Here is a 22,037-nt window from a genome sequence, read left to right on the forward strand (position 1 = left end):
TGGACAGGATCATGTATTGTTTGAATGTTTTACAATAAGCAACTACTATTTTAAAAAAATTCTGCTTTTGGGGAAAAAGAATTCAAAAAAATCAGTAGAAAATGTTAAAGAATTAAAGATAAAAAATAAAATTGTAAAGATACTAGAAGGTAATTAAGAGGAATATTTTGTAATGCAAAGGTGGTAAAGACTTTCATAAAAAAAAAAATAAAGCAGTGGTTCCTAACCAATTCCCAGTAAAAACCTCTTCAAATACAAATTTCCCATTCTTCCTTCCCAGAAACTGTAATTGGAAAATCTACAGTGGAGCCAGAAGCAGTTCTACTTGTTCAAGTTCCATAGAGGATGCATTACTAATTTTAGTTTTATACTTTTCCCAGATTTTCCAAAATGAACATGCATGTACTTTTACAGTGAGGATAAGACAAAACATTTAAAGAAAAGGGCCCACAGGTGGTTCTGATGCAGGCTTGGGCCATACCATAAAGGGAAGTGCAAGGACAGACTACAGGAGAACTTACACTTTCTTCCAGGACCAAAGCATAAAGGCTATCAACAACAAAACAAAACACACAAAAAAACAAAAATACTAGGAAAAAAGAATGAACACACAAGACAAAGCAAGTTAATAACATAGGTATTATTTCTCTGTCCTCTTGGCTAGTCTTTATTTCTCAAGTACCTCGTGCCGAACTCTGTGCTCAGTGCTCATTTAATCCAATCTCCAAGGGAGAAACTAATTTACGGCCAGCACCACCTTATAGGAGAAGTAACTGAGGCCCAGAGGTGTGCATCTTGTCCAGGTGGTATGCTCAGTGACGGAGCAGGAAGTCTGGTAGTAGAGCCCCCACCCTTATCCTCTCTGCTACCCACCTTGACAGAGGCCTGGATCACCTTGCTTTATTAAAGTGTTCTAAGAGACTCTAACAGAAAAACGGGCAAAGGACAGGAACTAAACAACTCAAAAAAGAAATATGTATGTCTCTAAACATAAGTACTTTAATTTTTACCAGTAATTTAAAAAATTATAAATCAAAGTAATGAGACACCACCACCTTCTGCTATCAAAGCCCAACCTCAGGAGCATCTTGTAATGCTAGTGATCTGGCTTGTGGCTTTTGTTGGAAGGCAATATCCATCCAAAGCCTTAAAATATATGCAATATGCATTTGTGGCACTCCAATAAGCTCATGTGTAATTCCTAATCAGGGAAAGAGAAGGCTAACATGGCAAGGACGTCACATTGATTCAACCATGACTCCTCCCACATGCTAGCATTTTGAACCAAGAGTAACAGCAGGTGAACATAAAGCACACTGACCCAGTGGCTGTGGGGGTACAGCCCACTCACCCAATCCCATCTTCACTAGATTTGGCCACTACTCTTTGCATGTATCATTTGTCACCACAGCTCAACCATCATTTGCCCCATGTCCATCAAATGATCTTGAAACACAAATATTTTATGTTTCTGTGGTCTTCCGTAATTTTTTAAAGGAATCTAACATGTGCTTTTAAAAATATGTTTTTAATTAATTTCAGAGAGAAAGGGAGAGGGAGAGAGACAGAAACATCAGTGATGAGAATCATTGATCCGCTGGAGATCAAGACCACAATCCCAGGCATGTGCCCTGACAGGGACTTGATCTGTGACCTGATTCATGGGTCGATGCTCAACCACTGAATCACACCAGCTAGGCTCTAACGTGTACTTTTATTAGAAATGCTATTGTTACACACGTTTGTATAATCAACACCATCCCCATTTTTCTATATGGCCTGTATTCCATCCTAAGAACATAATCACAGATGTGCACAGGAGTACATACCGTATAATAATTTATCCTGGCATTCTTCCTAGAAAAATAAGTTATTTTCCATTAAGTATATAAGACCAGGTTATAATGTCTGCAAAGGACTCCAGTGCAAGCAGTAAGAAGCAGAACTTGACCAAGACAGAATGGGGGATGAAAGTGTTTCCTCTTGCCACATAAGAGGAACCACTGCCCCAAATCCACATCAGGCTGGGATCCCTATAGATGGCCCTTCAGGACAACATGGCCCCAAATTCCACGTCACTAATGGGGTTCAGACCCACACTCTCCTGACATCCTTTCTCTGGCCCACCTGGAAACCTTACTGCTCCCCAAACTCCAGTTAAAGTAGAAAATGATACCCCAGTGAACACCAGTTGGGACAGGGATTGCTCTGCAGTATTTGCTTGTTCTGATTTCCCCAGAAGGGCCCCTAGATCAGCTGGGTATGAAAAGCTTTGCAGTCTTAAAATAAAGAAAATACTCATTAAATATACACCCCTATCTAACTGGGAAGAAGTGATAATCACCTTTGAGATGATAAAGATCAACTGGTAAGAAACAGCTATTTTAGATGGGTAGTATAGTGTTGCTTGTGCTTTCTTCTTTTTGCTTGGTGTTTATTGATTTAAAAAAAAATAAGATTACCTTACAATTTAAGATTTAAACTCAATAGGAAAATAACTTAAAATTATCTTAAGTTGGAACAAAATGATTTCTAAATAATCTCCCAAATCAGAATGCTGTGATCTTACAGTGGAAAACAAATGGCTAAGTCAAGAAAGAAAACTCAATGGGTGCGATAAAGGGCAAAGGTAAGGGGTCTGATAAATGGACAGACACCCCCCCCCTCCACCAACTCTCTACACCCTGCCCCCAAATCCTTCCTTCTGAACTGGAGAGTTGGACTGCCAAGGAGGGTGAGTGGTTACCTGCTACTGCACAAAGAAACCCTACAAGGTAAAAGGTACTGGACCAATTCCAATGGCCAATCAGACCAGCAGGTCTCAACTGAATTAAGGGTGTTTTGTTTTTGTTTTGTTTTTTAAAAATATATTTTTATTGATTGCAGAGAGAGGGAGAGATAGAAACATTAATGATGAGAAACATCGATCAGCTGCCTCCTGCACGCCCCCTACTGGGGATGTGCCCGCAACCAAGGTACATGCCCTTGACCGGGAATCGAACCCAGGACCCTTTGGTCCGCAGGCCGACGCTCTATCCACTGAGCCACACTGGTTAGGGCTGAATTAAGGGGTCTTAAAAGGCACCAGGCCCATTGACCAAATTATCAGTTCAGAAGAATTACCAATTTACTAAAAACTTTTAACAAATATTCTTCTTGTACACCATCCTATATAATAAAAGGCTAATATGCAAATTGTCCCATCGAACGGGAGTTGCACGGGGGGTGGTGGTGGGGTGGTGGAGGGGAAGGGCTGACCTGGCCTGATACCACCCATGCACGAATTCGTGCACTGGGCTTCTAGTCCTATATAGTAAAAAGGCCAATATGCAAATTGACCAAACGGTGGAACGACCGGTTGCTATGATGTGCACTGTCCACCAGGGGGCAGACGCTCAATGCAGAAGCTGACCCCTGGTGGTAAGTGCACCCCCACAGGAGGAGCACTGCTCAGCCAGAAGCCCTGAGCCAGGCTCACAGCTGGCGAGCATAGCGGAGGTGGTGGGAGTCTCTCCCGCCTCCATGCTTAGGCCCGCTCCCTGGGAGCGGGCCTAAGCCATCAGTCAGACATCCCCCAAGGGCTCCCAGACTGCAAGAGTGCGCAGGCCAGGCTGAGGGACTCCCCCTCTCCCCCCTGCCGCCAGTGCACGAATTTCATGCATCAGGCCTCTAGTCAATATACACTGAGTGGCCAGATTATGATGATCTCTGAACGCATAATAATCTGGCTACTCAGTGTCTATCCTATATAATAAAAGGCTAATATGCAAATTATCCCCTCGACCAGGAGTTCGACCAGCAGGCAGGCTGGCCAACCGCCCATGTCCCCTCCCGCTGGCCAGGCTGGCCGGACCCCACCCATGCACAAATTCATGCACCGGGCCTCTAATACACACACACACACACACACACACACACACACACACACAGGCCACATTATTATGCGTTCAGAGATCATAATAATCTGGCCACTCAGTGTAAGGCTTAACCTGTTCGGTCAGTTCATGCCTTGATTCCTCAGTGAAGAGAGACAGGAGACAGAAAATTATGAGAGAATAGGACAAACAAGGGGAGGGGGGAGGAAGACAGGATAGGAAAACCTTCTGAAGTACTGAAGTGGACACAAAGACCAACAAAGTAAGCCCACTCCACAGAGGGACGGCTAGGCATCAGGTCACTCATACTGCAGTGAACAGTGGCTCTGAAAACATTCTACATTAGCAATTTTCTTTCCTTTTTTAAAAAAATATATTTTATTGATTTTCTACAGAGAGGAAGGGAAAGGGGTAGAGTTAGAAACATGGATGAGAGAGAAACATCAGTCAGCTGCCTCCTGCACATCCCCCACTGGGGATGTGCCCACAAGCAAGGTACGTGCCCTTGACCAAAATCAAACCTGGGACCCTTGAGTCCACAGGCCGACACTCTAGCCACTGAGCCAAATGGGTTAGGGCGAGATTAGCAATTTTTAACCTTTTTAATCTCAAGGCACACATAAGCTAATTACTGAAATTCTGTGGCACACCAAAAAAGTATTTCTTGTCCATCTGACAAAAAATATAGGTGTAATTTTTATTTATTCACACCATATGGGTACTGTTTGTGTTGGGTATTGCATGTTTTTAAAATTCTTATGGTATTCTAGTTGAAAATCATTGTTCCACATCAAAGTTACTGGAGGAGCTTGTTTAAAACTACAGATTCCAGCCCTAGCCAGTATGGCTCAGTGGATAGTGTTGGCCTGTGGACCAAAGGGTCCCAAAAAGGGTCTTGGGTTTGATTCCAGTCAAGGGCATGTACCTTGGTTGTAGGCTCCTCCCTGGCCCGGGCTCTAGTCAGGGCTCATGCAGGAGGCAACTAATCAATGCTTCTCTCACATCAATGTTTCTCTCTGTCTTTTCCTCTCTCTTTCATTCTGCCTAAAAGTCAATGGAAAAATAAACTAAACTAACTAAATAAATACACAAATCTGCATATTCCAGTGTCAGAGAGAGAACAAGCCCATCTATTTGGCAATTATCTTGAATTGCTTTATAGGGAATTAGGCGACACACATTGGGAAAGTGATAAAGAAAGAAACTTAAGTTTTGCAAATAGTGACCACAAAAACAGATTCATCACCCTTCCTTTAAGATAGCGATTTTCAACTGGTGCGCAGCAAGAATTTTTAAAACATGGAATCAACTGACTATTTAGTCAGGGACACTGACTTCTCAAAACTACTGTATAACTATATTTTTGTCAGATCAATAAAAAACAGAATATATTCTTTGGTGTAATGTAGAATTTTAGTAATTAGTTTATGTGTGCCATGTGATGAAAAAGGTTGAATATCCCTGCTCTAAGAGCGTCTGAACCAGCAGGACTGGGTGGGGCCCAGGAACCAGTCATTCTGATGCAGCGTGGGTCCACAGACACACTTTGAGAAACACAAAATTAACTCTGAGATGCACAGTTACCCCTGCAAGGGTCATGACTAATGGCTTGCCACCCATCTGCTGCCAGTGGCACTGTCCCAGATATGTTATTCTGGCAGGACACAGAAGACAATTCTATATAAACCTCCCCTGCATGAACAGACGTCCACCAGTCCCACTTTCCTTCCATTTAGAGACCTGAACCAGTAGCTGCCTGGGAACCTCATCCAAATATTTCATGTCAATTCTCTAACACACAACTGAAACAAATCTAAACACCACTCTCATGAGCAATCCTATAAATAAAGACTAATATGCTAATTAGACTGGACAGCTTAACGACCTTCCGGAATGACCAATGCCTGGGAGGCAGGGCTGTGAGGCAGCCAGGGCTGCGAGGGCCGAGCCCCTTGCTCGAATTTCCGGCATCGGACCTCGAGTTTTAAATAAGCAGCACTCCTGATAAATCTCCTGTGTTACAACTTTAAGAATGGTGAAGTCTCCATAATGTAATCCTTGAAAAAAAGTCACACATAGGAACTTCCTATGAGAAATTACCCTTGTTGGAGACCACATCCTGGGCCCAACAGGAGACTCCCTGGGAGAACCTGATGATGAGGCCCTTTTGGGCACCGAACTTTGTCAGATTAAACCCAAGATGTGTCCCACTTCCAAACAATGCTCCTTTAAAAACAACCCAGACCTGACTGTCATGAAGGTCAGCAATAACCTAACTGACCACTCAGTCCCACCTGGAGCCCGTTTTCCTTCTTCCTACAAACGCTCCCTCATTCTGTGTTAAGATGTTTTCTGATGAAAATGGAAGGACAGTGTCACCAGGAATCAGGTGGCCTCATCTTTCAGAGGACTGCCTCGGAACTACTTCTCCTCCCACAATGTGCTGCATGCCTCTCCTTTGAGACAGCCCATTAGACCTCAACCCCAATCCACAGAAAGATGACATAATCCTCCCCTGCCCTCAAACTTGCTCCTGTTCTTTTGTCAGTAAAATTTATTCATTTTTAAAAAATATATCTTTATTGATTTCAGAGAGGAAGAGAGAGGGAAAGAGAGATAGAAACATCAATGATGAGAGAGAATCATTGATTGGCTGCCTCCTGCACGTCCTCTACTGGGGATCAAGCCCGCAACCCAGGCATGTGCCCTTGACCAGAACTGAACCTGGGATCCTTTAGTCCGCAGGCTGACACTTTATCCATTGAACCAAACCACTGAGCCAAACCAGATAGGGCAGTAAAATTTAAACACCTTTAAAATTCTTCTATCCATGTAAGCTGTCCTGGAAAGCTGTACAGTGAATATATGTTTAATAGTATTGTCACTCAATTCAACTTATGAGCAATTAAAAGAGTATACATACTGTATTTTATAAGATCTAAAACTTGACTGTATCTAAAAGTCCTGTTTTCATATATGCTACAATGTAAAAAAAAAAAAAAAAGGTGCATCTTATAATTATGAAATACTAGAGGCCTAGTGCATGTAATTCGTGCACTGGGGCGTGTGTGTGTGTGTGTGTGTGTGTGTGTGTGTGTGTGTGTCTCTCTCTCTCTCTCTCTCTCTCTCTCTCAGTCAGGCCTGCACCAGTCCGGAATCCCTCGCTCCTTACCGCCTGCCTGCTCGCTGCTCCTTACCGCTTGGCTTGCTGCTCCTTAGCACTGCCACGGATGCGGGAGAGGCTCCCCACACCGCTGCTGCACTCGCCAGCCATGAGCCTGACTTCTGACTGAGCGGCGCTCCCCCTGTGGGAGGGCACTGACCACCAGGGGCAGCTCCTGCATTGAGCGTCTTCCCCCTGGTGGTCAGTGTGCATCATAGCACCCAGTCGTACTGGTCATTCTGCCATAACAGTCGCTTAGGTTTTTATTACATAGATAACACAGTGAAATTTCTAACAAACTTCCAAAATCTGTAGAAAGGAATTTATTTAATTACAAATAAAATGGTCAAAGACAGTGGTGCAATGAGATACATCAGAAAATTTAGGAATATGTGCTACTTGCTTTTGAACATTGTACTGCCCTCAACAATGACCCCATATGCAACAGGAGCCCCGAACTCTTCAGAGCTCCTGCAGCCAGCCTATCCCAGAAGATGACAACAGAGCACCCTGATCTGCAGGTCTCCATTTAAGTCTCAGTAGACAATGATTTACCCACAGATTCACCTGCACATTCCAGTGATGCTCTTCTGCCCTCATCTTAATCACCTCCACTGCACCAATTCCTTCTGTTCAAACATCCTCCTCTTTTGGCTGAAGGACATCATTCCCTTGCTGTCCCCTTTGTGGTTCCTTCTTGACCTGCTCTCTCTCTGGTTCTCTCCCCCTGCGTGATCTCGTTTCACTTCACAGCCCTTGCTGCAATATGGTTCCCACGGTTCCCACATGGATAGCGGATACCCTACTTGTATGTCCACTAGTGTGCCCGACATCCCCACCTGGACATCTCACAAGTATCTCAAAAGGAACACATCTGAAGTGGAATTACTGATGCCCACCTCTTTGTCAACCCCTTTCCAAGTCTGTTCCTCCCCAGCTCTGTAAATGGTTCCACCACTCACATGATGACTCCACATAATCTAGTGGCAACTGTCATCTAGTCTCCTGTCCCTACTGTGATCAACCACCTCCAAACTACCATTTCCTCTCGCCCAGAACACTGCAGTAGTCACTGTCACCCTATGGCCCTCCCTGAACTGGCTCCTATTTGATCCCCAACATATACTCCCACTGCTCTCCCCTCACTCGAGAACCACCTTTCCCACTGGATATCTGCAAGTTCCTACATAAGCCAATGCTCTCCAACCAAGTTCCCTGGATCTTCATGGCTTCTGCTCTCCTGATCTTGCCCTCAAATCTCCCTCTGTGGTGCAGCCGCTCCAATGGCTCCATCTAAGGAAGTTCCTGTTCCAACTTCAACCACTGCATACTACTCAGACCTGTTGGGGCAGTTTGTGTTTTGTAATTATTTTTTCTCCATCACCACCTCCCCCCAATTTCATGAAAGAAGGTAAACTCTATGTCACACACATCTGCATTCCAGGTGCACCTAGCCCCAGAGATGGCATTCAATAAATGTGTCAAATTAAAGGAATGGCCACATCCCCACTTTCTTAACTCGGCTAAAAGATGTTGAAATCCTCTAGAAATGAGGAGAGGAGAAAGGCAATGACCAAGTGGTTTAAAATCATTCCGTAAAGAGCTCTAACAGGGCATCTGAATCCTGACCCTGTTTGGTACACTGAATCCAGTTGGGCTTGAAAAGATTACTCCCAATAGCATGACAAAACACGCAAATAAATTCAAGCCTTCGTATTTTTCTTTTTTCATTAATGAGACTTAGATTTTTGTTAATTGCTTTCCCTCACTGTGCCAAAATCTATGATTCCAAAGGGTCAGGCACAATTTAGAAAATTCAAGGAAGAACATGTTCGAGGAACTGCAAACAAATGATGGAAACACAGGCCAGTAGAGCACTCCCTGGACGCAGAGCTGCTAAAACATGACACCAGACATAATTAAAAAGAGCTCCGGGCTTTGCAGACAGGAAGCTACCGAGCCTTGAACAAACTAAAAACTCTTCAGACCCTCAACTTCCTCAACTGTAAAATGGGATATGTAATGATGTCTTTCAAAGAGACTATTGTAAGAATAAGATAAAACACAGGACAAGATGGCACTGAGATGTCAGGTGAACTGTGTGCACTGACTGTCCCACTTCTCTGCCCAGACCCCTCTTGTTCCTGCTTCTATAGCATGAAGGCTGTGCCTGGGTTACTCTGCCTCACAGGCACACACACACAGGTAAAGCACCACTCCCTGCCCTGGTAAAGGTCTGAGGAGCTCACTCAAAGTCTGCCCTCCTGGTGGGAAAGTGGCAGCTGGAAAAGCAGTGCAGATGGCAGGTGGAATGGGTAGAGAAAGGGAGAGGTAGAGATAAAGAAAGAGATAAGAGGAAAAAAACTGGTTTTATTTCTGTTAGATGTCACAAAAGCAGACAAAAGGATGAGGTGCTGTTGCTACTGCTTCCCCTAACCATACCCCAGAACAGGGGTTGTCACCAGGAGCCACTATGCGAGGAAGAAAGGGGAGAGGGGGAGGGTGCTATGAGAAATCTAGTGGGTGGAGGCCAGGGATGTTGCTGAACATCCCACAATACACAGGACAACCCCCACCATAGAGAATGATCCAGCCCCAATTGTCAACAGTGCAGAGGGAGAGAGAAGCCCTGCTCAAGACCAAAGGGCTGTCCCCACTAGCCCTGGCACAGGTGAAGGGAACCAGATGCTTCTTTCTAGTCAAGTCTGAATTTGACCCTGATGAATGTACCACTTTCAGAAATTTAGTCCCCTGGATCAGCACAGGAAGGCAGGGGGATGTGGAGTGAAAGGATTCCATCACCAAGTTGTGGGTAAAGAAGAGAGGATGGGGAAGTGAGGCTGGAGAAGATTTGAAAAGAGAAAAGGAGGAAAATATTAAGTCAGAGTTTACGGGACTATAAAATACAGGATGGCTGTGAAAAAGCAAATGCTCTTACTCTGAAACCAAAATGTGCTCCAGGTCATTGAGCAAACTCAGGTGATGACTGCTAGAACTGGAGTCCATGCTACCATCCTCCTAATGAGGAATGGAAAAGGAAAGGCAGATGAGATTAGGGAGAACATGGGTGCCAGATGCAGAATGCTGCCTCCAGAGCTCTGAAGGGCAAGCTAGGGGAGCAGGAGGCTTTGTTTTAGGTTCTGGATGTGTATGGCTAAAACTTGACAATCCTGGAAGGGCAGGTTCCCAGCAACAAGCCCAGGGAATGAAAGACTTGGCTTGTTTCCAGCCTCAGACATTTAGTAGCTGCAAGTGCACAGTGAGGTCTGACAAAAACATACACACCTCCCCTTACTGTTTGGAATAAAAAGAGTCTATTTTGTAGTGCAAAAGGAGCTGTTTTCCCAAAATATCTTGGTTAGTTAGGCCAAGAGGTTACAAGGATAATCGCTATTTTATAGGTGAAATCTCAGAGAGACTGAAGACCCACGAACCCATCTAACAAGTCAGTCACAACACCCATGTCTCATAGACACGATACAGTCCTTGGAAGATGAATGTTCTTTGTTTGACTGTAACAAAAACCAATGGGCTTCTACTGACAGCCTCAACCACTAACAGATAGAAGCTGTGAGAAAAGCCTGCTTCTTGATTCTCTTGGCTATACTACTGAATCAAGAGGGTAACTGAAGAGAAAGGAACAGCGATTCACAGTCATGAACCCTCTGTCTCCACAAAGGGAACCTGGGAGGACTGACTGAATAACCTGTACCTAGCCCTCTGATTGCCAGCTCATCACAGAAAATGTAAACTCCCTGAGAGAGAGCTACTCATAAAAAATATGGGTTATTTTCTTATTACCTACAACATACTTTTAGTTACAGATCTTTACTATCAGCACAATAAAATCTACCCAGCAAAGCCCTGAGAGACAAGGGCAACTTACCATGTTTGGCACGTTGGTGACTGAAGCATTCTTGATGTCTGCAGGGAAGGGAGGCAAACTAGTGACCACATTCTGCTTGCTGGATAACTGGGGGTTCACTCCAGGGGCTCCCATTGGCTGCCCTCCAGTTTGACTAAAGGGTTGTCCAAATGGACTTGTATTACCAGTCATTCCCATCTGAAACAAAAAGAGGCAACATCAGGTATTGGGAAAATCACATATAAAAGAAGGGCCTCAGGTATGCTCACTTTGACCCAGGGAAGCAACAACTGTTATTTCCTATGAAAGCTTCATATTAATTACAAATTAAAGGCTCATTTTCAGGGTTCAAGTCAGAATTATGAACAGAGCAACTTGCTCAAGCAGCTACACACTAAGGCAGAAGGCTAATAAAGCTATTCTCAACAGCTACATCTGTCTCCTCCTCCTAAGAGCCAGCAATTTCCCATCCTTACTCTCAGCCATACTCATCACCCAATTCCCCCACCAATGCATTAAGAAAATCATTTAGAGAACAAAACCTTCTAGAATCATTAATAAAGGGAAGCTCCTTCAGCTTAATTACTCTCTAAGTAAACAGTTTCTTTCAGGTTTCCCCAACAGATTCAAGTTTAAAACACGCAGTAGAAACACTGACAAAGAAATGATATAATGTCTGGGATTTGCTTTAAAATAACCTAGTGAGGCCCTGGCTGGTTTTACTCAGTGATTAGAGCCTCAGCCTGTAGACCAAAGGGTCTCGGGTTCGATTCGTGGTCAAGGGCATGTACCTAGGCTGCAAGTTTCCTAGACCCATGGGGGCGTGTGGGAGGCAACCCCTTCTCCCCCCCTCCCTTCCAAACATCCACTCTCTCTGGAAATCAATGGAAAAAATATCCTCAGGTGAGGATTAAAAAATAAAATAAAAAAAGAACCTAGTGAGGCAAGATGTACTGGTAGGAAAGAAGCCTAGATAACAAACAACTGGCCATATATTGGTAACTCCCAAATAGATGACAGGTACGCATTTAAGGAATTGTTATATTATCCTTTCTTTTTTTAAAAAAAATATTATCCTTTCTAATTTTAAATGAAATTTTCCATTATGAAATTAGTGAAAAAATATAAAATATATACTAGATAAAGGCAAAAACAGGAAGAAGGAACTCCCCCACCTATGCCTCTGTAAGGGCCTGTAACCAACACACGTCAGGAATCTCTTCCAGTTAACAGGATTCCCTCCGGACACCTCAGCTCCAACCTCCACAGGAGTGAATTTAGGAAACCTCAAATTTATATTCTGATGCTCACTCTCCTCTCCTCTGGAGAAACAGAAACCAATCATTAAAAGACTGGCTTTTCTCACTGCCTGCCTGTGTCTATCTCAAAGTTGTAACATTCCACCTGCTGTGTACTGCTCACTCTACTTTCCAGGTATCTTGGTGCGTTGGATGTTTGAAAACTGGGAGGAAGGGGGCCCCCAGGAAAGACCTCCTATGGTAAGTTGTTCTCATTCAAGAGATCTGCGCTCCAGCTTGCTCTAGCCCAGTCACGCTGGTTAACTTACATTCCCCTTCTATAAACTTTGATCCTCATTTGTAAGACCTACGTCTTGAACAAGATGAATTGCATTATTTCTTGCAGCTCTAAAATTCTAGGTTGCAAACAAAGCAATGCTCCATACAACTAACCCTTTTCTGCTGAAATGACCAAATAAAAATACAAATAAAACCAAACTAGTGTAACAAAAATGATCTTGTTCTGTGCATTTTCAAAGGTACAGGTGGTTTTCACATGTAACTTTTTCAGCTTTCTCACCTTTTTGAAAGTGAACATATTCTAGCAGCCATTTTTGCCCTATTTGCTTTACTTGAGTAAACAGAAACAAATTTAAATTCCACTGAAACTCAAATTCAACTTGAATTAAAAAAAAATTCTTCAAAAAGCCTAGTTAGGCTCAACTTTGAATTCTGATGACTTAATCAAGGTAAGGTGGCAGCTCAGTAAACTTTTTTTAAAAAATATTTTATTGATTCTTACAGAGAGGAAGGGAGAAGGAGAGGGAGAGAGAGTTAGAAACATCGATCAGCTGCCTCCTGCACACCCCCCACTGGGGATGTGCCCGCAACCAAGGTACATGCCCTTGACCGGAATCGAACCTGGAACCCTTCGAGGCCACAGGCCTATGCTCTATCCACTGAGCCAAACCCGTTAGGGCAGTAAACTTTTAATATAAAGGGCATTTCTGATTTTCAACTAGGGTTTTGTTTTGTTTTTAAATCCTCACCTGAGGATATTTTCCCACTGATTTCTTAGAGAGAGTGTAGGAGATAGGGAAAGACAGAGAGAAATATCGATGAGAGAGAAACACATCTATCGGTTGCCTCCTGCATGCATCCTCACCAGGGCCTGGGCCACAACTGAGGTATGTACCCTTGACCAGAAATGAACCCAGGACCCCTTGGTTCGCAGGCAGATGTTCTATCCAGTGAGCAAAACCAGCTAGGGCTGATTTTCAACTAGGTTTTTGTAGTAGTTATCCAAAACTCCGATCTGAAGCAAGAATATGTATTTTCAGAAAGAATTAGATACATTAAATAAATTCCATGTAACAATTACTTCTCCCAGAATTTGTTTTATCCCATAAAATCAAATTGCTGAAACACTTCTTAGAGGCCCAAGAATTTGGGGATAAAAAAACACATAATTACAATTTCTATTTCTTAAATTTTATTTAAAGTATCTTTACTAGGACCATATATTCAGAAGACATATGTATCCATTCACCACCTCTCCTTGAATCCAATCCAATCTTTCAGTTAGCAAGTTCAGGTTTCCCCCACTATCTGAAAGTAGAGTTCATATGAAACCTTTTGTAAACCAAATGCTGTAAAGTGAAGAAATTACCATTAATTTATTTTTTATTTATTTTTAAATATATTTTTATTGAATTCAGAGAGGAAGGGAGAGGGATAGAAACATCAATGATGAGAGATTGGTTGCCTCCTGCATTGATTGGTTGCCTCCTGCACGCCCCCTACTGGGGATCAATCCCGCAACCCAGGCATGTGCCCTTAACCGGAACTGAACCCGGGACCCTTCAGTCCGCAGGCCAACGCTCTATCCACTGAGCCAAACCAGCTAGGGCACCATTAATTTATATAGAAAAAAATTTTAGTGTTCCCAGACCCCCAAAATAACATACCAAATAATACATACAACCTAAAATAACCCTAACATTGCCCTGGCTGGTGTTGCTCAGTGGTTAAAGTGCTGGCCTGGAACAATTTCGAGGGTACAACTAAGGGACAGAGCGTCTACCACCCAGAACCACGGGAAAGCTGGCTGAGTGGAAGATTTACAACTAGGAAGAGAAAGGAGCACACACGCTGGGGAGCTGAGGTACAGAGGCGCGCGAATCGGGCTGGCAGCGGGTGACTGGATGCGCGGTTTTTCTTCAACCCGCAGGGAGACAAGCTCCCGATCACTGTGAAATCCAGTTTCTGGGGACACTCGGGGGACCCAGACACCTACGGGGAGAGGCTGGACTCTCGGCCATCGGGTCGGAAAGTGAGAGTGACTTTTTTGCGGTGGTGCGCCCAGCAATCATTGTTTACTGCGCTGGAGCGCGGGGCGCAGGGACTTTGAAACGGGAAAGGCAGAGACGGCTGACACCAGCCATCGCCGTTGGCCACACCCCAGCCTAGTGACGCCCTGAGACCCCGCCCCGCACATTCTACAAACCCGCCCAGGCTCCACACAGCGGCTTTTGCATATAAATGGCCTGTTCTGTGGCAGCTCAACCAAATTAACTGCAGCTCCAGTCAGACTGCTCCAAAACCGCCCAAGCAAAGGAGGAGAAAACTAGTTCTTGCTGTAGCTCCTGCTGGGGGACACACAGTACACAAGGGTACACCAAGAGTGTCCACCTCAGGTAACTGGGAGGCTGACCCGTTGAACCAATAGGACACCTAGTACACAAAGCTACTCTACTAACTCAGGAAGCAGAGAATATGAGAAGGCAAGGAAGCAGATCACAAACCAAAGAAATGGAGGAGAACAAGCGACTGGACATAGAGTTCAAAACCACAGTCATAAGGTTTTTCAAGAATTTCATGGAAAAGGCCGATAAATTCAATGAGACCCTCGAGGATATGAAAAAGGACCAACTAGAAATTAAACATACACTGACTGAGATAAAAAATATTATACAGAGACCCAAAAGCAGACTAGAGGATTGCAAGAATCAACTCAATGATTTGGAATACAAAGAGGCCAAGGACACTCCTCCAGAGAAGCATGAAGAGAAGAGAATTCAGAAAGTTGAAGATAGTGTAAGAAGCCTCTGGGACAACTTCAAGCGAACCAACATCAGAATTATGGGGGTACCAGAAGAAGAGAGAGAGCAAGATGCTGAAAACCTATTTGAAGAAATAATGAACGAAAACTTCCCCCACCTGATGAAAGAAATAGACTTACAAGTCCAGGAAGTGCACAGAACCCCAAATAAAAGGAATCCAAAGAGGACCACACCAAGACACATCATAATTAAAATGCCAAGAGCAAAAGACAAAGAGAGAATCTTACAAGCAGCAAGAGAAAAACAGTTAGTTACCTACAAGGGAGCTCCCATACGATTATCAGCTAATTTCTCAACAGAAACCATGCAGGCCAGACGGGAGTGGCAAGAAATATTCAAAGTGATGAATAGCAGGAACCTACAACCAAGACTACTCTACCCAGCAAAGTTATCATTCAGAATTGAAGGGCAGATAAAGAGCTTCACAGATAAGAAAAAGCTAAAGGAGTTCATCACCACCAAACCAGTATTATATGAAATGCTGAAAGGTATTCTTTAAAAAGAGGAAAAAGAAGAAGATAAAAATTATGAACAACAAATACATATCTATCAACAAGTGAATCTAAAAGTCAAGTGAATTAAAAATCTGAGGAACAGAATAAACTGGTGAACTCAATAGAATCAGAGGCATAGAAAGGGAGTGGATTGATAATTCTCAGGGGGAAAGGGGTGTCTGTGTGGAGAGTATGGGAAGAGACTGGACAAAAATCATACACCTATGGATAAGGACAGCGGTGGGGAGGTAGGGGCAGAGGGGGGTGGGAACTGGGTGGTGGGGAGATATGTGAGGAAAAAGGAGAAACAATTGTAATCTGAACAATAAAGATTCATTAAAAAAAAAATAATAATAATAATAATAATAAAGTGCCGGCCTGCAAACTGAAGGGTTGCAGGTTCCATCCCTGGCCCTGGTGGTTGGGTGCATGCAGGAGGCTACCAATTGATGTGTCTCTCTCACATCTCTCTCTCCCTCTCCTCCTCCCCCTTCTTCTTCTCTCTTCCTCATACTCTCTAAAAACCAATGGCAAAATATCCTGAGGCAAGGATTAACTAACAAATTTTAAACCTAACATATAGTAAAAGCAGGAATGATATGATAAAATACACAACACACTTTGCACCACCTACCAATCCAATTCAAGCAACAGGCTTTCCATTTTATCCATTACTGAATATCAACTGAGAAAGACCACTTTGTTACTAGCAAAACCAATAATAATTTAGGCAGCTTTCAAGATTTTTGCTCTCTACACATCCTATATAATAAAAGGCTAATAATGCAAATCGACTGAATGGTGGAACAACCGGTTGCTATGACATGCACTGACCACCAGGGGGCAGACACTCAATGCAGAAACTGCCCGTTGGTGGTCAGTGTACTCCCACAGGGAGAGCACCAATCAGCCAGAAGCCGGGCTCACAGCTGGCGAGCGCAGCAGCTGTGGCAGGAGCCTCTCCTGCCTCCCTGGCAGTGCTAACAATGTCCGACTGATGGCTTAGGCCCACTTCCCAAGGGGAGTGGGCTTAAACCATCAATTGGACATCCCCCAAGGGCTCCCACACTATGATAGGGCACAGGCCAGGCTGAAGGACTCCCTTGAGTGCACGAATTTCATGCACTGGGCCTCTAGTGTGTAAATAATACGAATGGTAGACACAGGCAAGTTCAATGCACACACAATGTGATTATTTCACCACAATCAAAATGCTTAATTAGCCCTAGTTGGTGTGGCTCAGTTGGGTTGGGCGTTGTCCCTTGCTGGTTCGATTCCTGGTCAAGGCACATGCTTGGGTTTCAGACTCGATTCCCAGTAGGGGGGCACACAGGAGGCATGTAGGAGGCAGCTTACCCATGCTTCACTCTCACATTGATAGTTCTATCTATCCCTTCCTCTCTCTAAAAAAAAAAAAATAAAAAATCAATAAAAATATTTTTTAAATGCTTAATTACATCCAGTTTACCCTAAACTTAACACCCTCGTGAGCTCTCTTAGGTTTTTCTGATACCTTAGGACAAATCTTGTTAATAGATGAACAACATAAAGAGAAAGCCCAGATGCTCACAAACACGGTTCAAAGCTACAGTGGCTTGATGCTGAGATGCTGAGTGTGGCTCCTGGGAAGGAGCTCAGTTGGGCTACCTTCGGTGGAAGCACCTGGCTTATTGCAGAACTGCTGAACGCTATTTTCACTTTTCACCTTTTTTTCATAAAAGCAAAAATCATCTTCAAATTTCTTTCAGTTAGTGAAAACAGGTACTAATGTAGGTCTTTGACAAAAGCAAAATGGCATAATGTGAACCAAAAGTGGGGGATACCTGGCCCTGGAGGGTGGCTTAGTTAGTTGGAGCATCATCCTGTTCACCAAAAGGTGGAGGGTTCGATTCCCTTCCTCTCTCTCTCTCTCTCTCTCTCTCTCTCTCTCTCTCTCTCTCTCTCTCTCAAATCAATAAATATCTTTGGGTGAGGATTTTTTAAAAAGTGGGGGTTACCTGTATTCTCTAAGCTCCTGCTGTGAGCCAAGCCTAGTTCTGTGCAGAGGCAATTTTCCTACTTGTCATGGAGCTCACTTCTTATAACCACCAATTTGACAGAGAAAATCCAGGTCACACTGGAAGTCTCTAGCATCAACAAACCAAAGTAGATGGCGGCTGAGGGAGGTGAAGGATAGACAATTTGTCCTTCTAGTCACCTCTTCAGTGTAGAGAGGGAAATAAATACCAAGAGACCAAAGAGCTTTCAAAGGGGTCCTGTGGATCTCAAAGTTGACCCAACATGTTGCAAAAAACCTGTTTCTAAAACATTGTAAACATTTTTACAACATTCATATGATCACCTTGCCAGGTTGAAAATGGGGTGGGTGTGTGGTCTGTCTGGTCCCTTGAATATAACTTGCCTGGTCAGCTTCTGGGGCAAAGCACTTTCTGTCTGCACTGAAGTGTTTCAGGGGGTTTGGGAACACTCTGATACATTTCATCAGGAATATTTTTCACTTCTTTTTGGCCATTCAGTAGTGAAGAAAACTATTTCAATGTGGTCTTGATCCTCATGGTGCAAAAATCAAGGTAAAATCAAAGTCAAAGTTTATTACCTGCCATCGTTACCTGATGGCAGGTAACGAACATCCAGCTAATAGGGACTGACTATACATTTAAAAAATTGAAAAATTTCCCCTCCCCAGCCTACAACAAATACATTCTACAGACGAACCAAAGCAAGTCAAGGTTACCTGCAGGATGTCAACTCTAAGGTCAGGGCTCAGGGCTCTCAGTCCAGGGTCAATCCCAGCCTCTCTGTAACCAGTTAGAGCTAACAGGGAGGAGGACCAAAGGTCAGTCCTCCAACAGACCACTGCTGCCCAGCTCCTAAGTAAGGTCCCCTTCCTGGACCCCGTGTCCCAAACCATTTCCTGGCAGAGCCTGGTAGAACCAGAAGGTATTCTCTAGTCCTAGCCTGCAGAGAGGGTAAAAGCCATTAGCTTTTAGAAACTTTTAGATTTCTGAATTCCTGTTCTACATCTATTGTCCTTTGATCAGATTGAACATTCCCAAGTCTAGGCTAACACACATATTTTTAACATCAATACTCATAACAAAATAGTCAAATCAGGACATAAAAATATTTATTCTAATTTTCTGACAGTTATTTGATAACAATTTAGTAAATTTGGCTTTATTTTCAACTGAAGTTTATCAGGATTTGGGTAAAGCTGCTTGAGAACCACCATGTAATCTTTTCAATAAAATTCATAAAGCAGAACAGCAGAAATAAGCAACTGTTAAGCTGATGGTAAAATTTATATAAAATATGAACAAATTAAAATGTATGAAATATTTACATTGTCTTATTCAGCAGCAACCCATACATGTTAAAATTTCCTTTTATTCTATTTTTTTCCAGAGCCCCTTTAAGCATTAATTCAAGTTAAATCTGAGAAAACAAGAAAAGTTAACTATATTAAGTACCTAAAAAGGCAAGCTCTCCTATAATGAAATCTAAATTTAAAAATATCTTATAGGTCTACCATGTTTTCCCATGAGAAAGCATTCTTGTAACCAAGTATATCAATCAATCATTTCAAAAAGAGAATAAAGACTTTTTTTTTTTTTTTAAGAGAGAGGAAGGGAAAGCATGAGAAACACTGACCGGCCGCCTCCTGCATGAGCCCCAATAGGGGATCCAACCTGCAACCCAAATATGAGCCCTAACTGGGAATCAAATCCATCACCCCTTGGTGTACAGGATGACGCTCCAACCAACTGAGCTATACTAGTCCCTGTGTACAAAGAAAGAAAAAACTAGGTAAGAAGAAGAAGAAGAGAAAAATACTAGTGCCAGATCTAGAGGCCTACCTGCCTTCTCCCCGAAGGATGGAGACTCTAAAGTATGAAATCTGATGAGAAAACCTATTTATTAGTTGGAAAAAAACTAAACAAGGCCTACATTAGCCTTTATTACCAAAGCAAAGATAGTACCTGGAGCAAATTCTAGCGATACTTGGTCCATCAATCAAAAACTGCTAAAGACTGAGTTGTCTGGCAAATAGGTGAGTGACAGCTATCCACAGAAAAGGGATAGACAATGCTTCTCTTTCTACTCTGGCGAAGGCATGTACTACAGATATGCTATGGAAAGTATAAAAAAACTACATAACTCTATGGCATTATCTGCCATAATAACACTTATAACAATCCATCCTGAATCTGTCTTGGACACAAACCAGGATAAAACTTGCCTTCCTGGAACATACATCTCTTTGTCCTTGGGCTCCAGCACATAATGAGTGCTTAATTAGATTTGGAGAAGAAACCAAACAAATGAATACTCTAAAGACAGTGGTCGGCAAATTCATTAGTCAACAGAGCCAAATATCAACAGTACAACGATTGAAATTTCTTTTGAGAGCCCAATTTTTTAAGCTTAAACTTCTTCTAATGCCACTTCTTCAAAATAGCTCGCCCAGGCGTGGTATTTTGTGGAAGAGCCACACTCAAGGGGCCAAAGAGCCGCATGTGGCTCACGAGCCGCAGTTTGCCGACCACAGCTCTAAGAGACCATGTATCAGGCAGGACCTGGGAACAAAAACCCCTACATTGGCCCCAAGAACAGAGACAATCAAAGAACTTGGGGCCAGTTCTAAGGCAGGCACAAATGAGAGTCACTATTAGTTGGAGGGGAAATAGAAAAGTCAGGAGTAACAGTCTCCTTTCTATCTTCTCAGCATCTGCCATAAGGATTTTAGCTACTAGTTGGAATGAACAAGTCATGGAGTGGACAAGCATGCAAGTGAACTACCGATGCTAAAAGGCTGAACATATTATGCCCTTGGAGTTGGTTTTACAAGAGGATGATAGCTTTGTGTCCCATTGACAGCATATATGGGAGGTCCTCTGTGCTATCTATATCCATTGGGTCAGCAAATCCTTGGCTTTGGTACAAGGTCCTAGCCAAACCCCAACCCAGAGCTTCCCAACTGGTGTACTAATACTGATTCATCAGCCTCAGTGGTCACCTCTGACTGCAGTCTCCTCAGCTGACCTCAGTGGGTGGGACAAATATTTTCATTTTCTACATGTGTCATGATATGACAGCTATAAAAATAAGAAAACAAGCTCTGAGCTTCCAAGGAATAGGAAGATTCTCTCCACTAACCCAGAGACTACCTCTACTATTCACCTAACTCACTTCATCAATTAAGGTAGTAAGCTTAGAAAAATATAACTGTCAACTTGCAAGCATGAATGGAAAATTGCTTGAATCATTTACAATGTACCTGTGCTACCGACTATAACACAGATATTGAAGAGTTTCCAGTGGTTCTCAACCTTTCTAATGCCACGACCCTTTAATACAGTTCCCCATGTTGTGGTGACCCCCCAACCATAAAATTATTTTTGTTGCTACTTCATAACTGTAATTTTGCTACTGTTATGAATCGTAATGTAAATACCTGTGTTTTCCGATGGTCTTAGGCTCTACAGCAGGGTTGCCTAAGACCATTGGAAAACACAGATATTTACATTACGGCATTAGAAAGGTTGAGAACCACTGGTTTAGACCAAACCGAAAGGGTATAGAACATATCATCAAAATGGAAATTTCTCCTGACTAGGAAAGTCAGAAGTAACTGTCTCCTTTCTATCTTCTCAACGTCTGCCAGAGTAGGTTTCTACAATAGAAACAAGCCAATAGATGCATTTTATTGCTCCTTTGTAGCAAAAGGGGACAGAGAAATGCTTTCTTCGAAGTTAGGGCCACCATAGGGAGTAGCTCCTTTCCCATTATCAGCAACCCAAACATCCCTAGGATGAGGTGTGGGCCAGGCACTGTCTGGGAAGTCCATGGTATATGTGTATTTGTGTGTGCAGGAGGGCAGGCCAGGTGGTCACACCTATACAAATTTTGTGATGTGTACTTTTGAGAGATAAGGTCCATTATTACATTTTTAAAGGGGGGTCCTAAGATCTCCTAAAGATTAAGAACACCTGCCCCTGGAGAAAGACAACCCCCTGCCCACCTCTTACAAGGTGTCTCCAGATTTTACACATCCCTGCCACAAACAGGCCTTTTCCAGTAGACAGTTTCCCATCCAAAGATATCAACCACTCAATTAAACAACTACCCTCATAAATGAACTCTTCCCAATATTATCTCCAAACGTCTCTTGAAATGCACACTCACGAGAAGGATCAGATCATAACCATTTATGAACTAAAAGCCTGATGCGGACACACTGTATGACCAGAGGAGAATATCTGGAACAGAATGATAAAGA

At 43.1% G+C, this 22,037-nt stretch overlaps 1 protein-coding gene across 3 annotated transcripts in view; it reads right to left on the reverse strand.

Annotated features, from left to right (window-relative positions):
- Nucleotides 1-22,037, reverse strand: part of CREBBP (CREB binding protein) — a 148,921-nt gene that overhangs the window by 73,709 nt on the left and 53,175 nt on the right. For all 3 annotated transcript variants that reach the window (XM_008141649.3, XM_008141650.3, XM_054714672.1), the window contains exon 3: nt 10,925-11,101. In XM_008141649.3, the coding sequence (XP_008139871.1) occupies nt 10,925-11,101 (177 nt within the window). The remainder of the gene's footprint in view (nt 1-10,924; nt 11,102-22,037) is intronic.

Source organism: Eptesicus fuscus, chromosome 4 (assembly GCF_027574615.1).
Source record: "Eptesicus fuscus isolate TK198812 chromosome 4, DD_ASM_mEF_20220401, whole genome shotgun sequence".
Classification (NCBI taxonomy): Eukaryota; Metazoa; Chordata; class Mammalia; order Chiroptera; family Vespertilionidae; genus Eptesicus; species Eptesicus fuscus.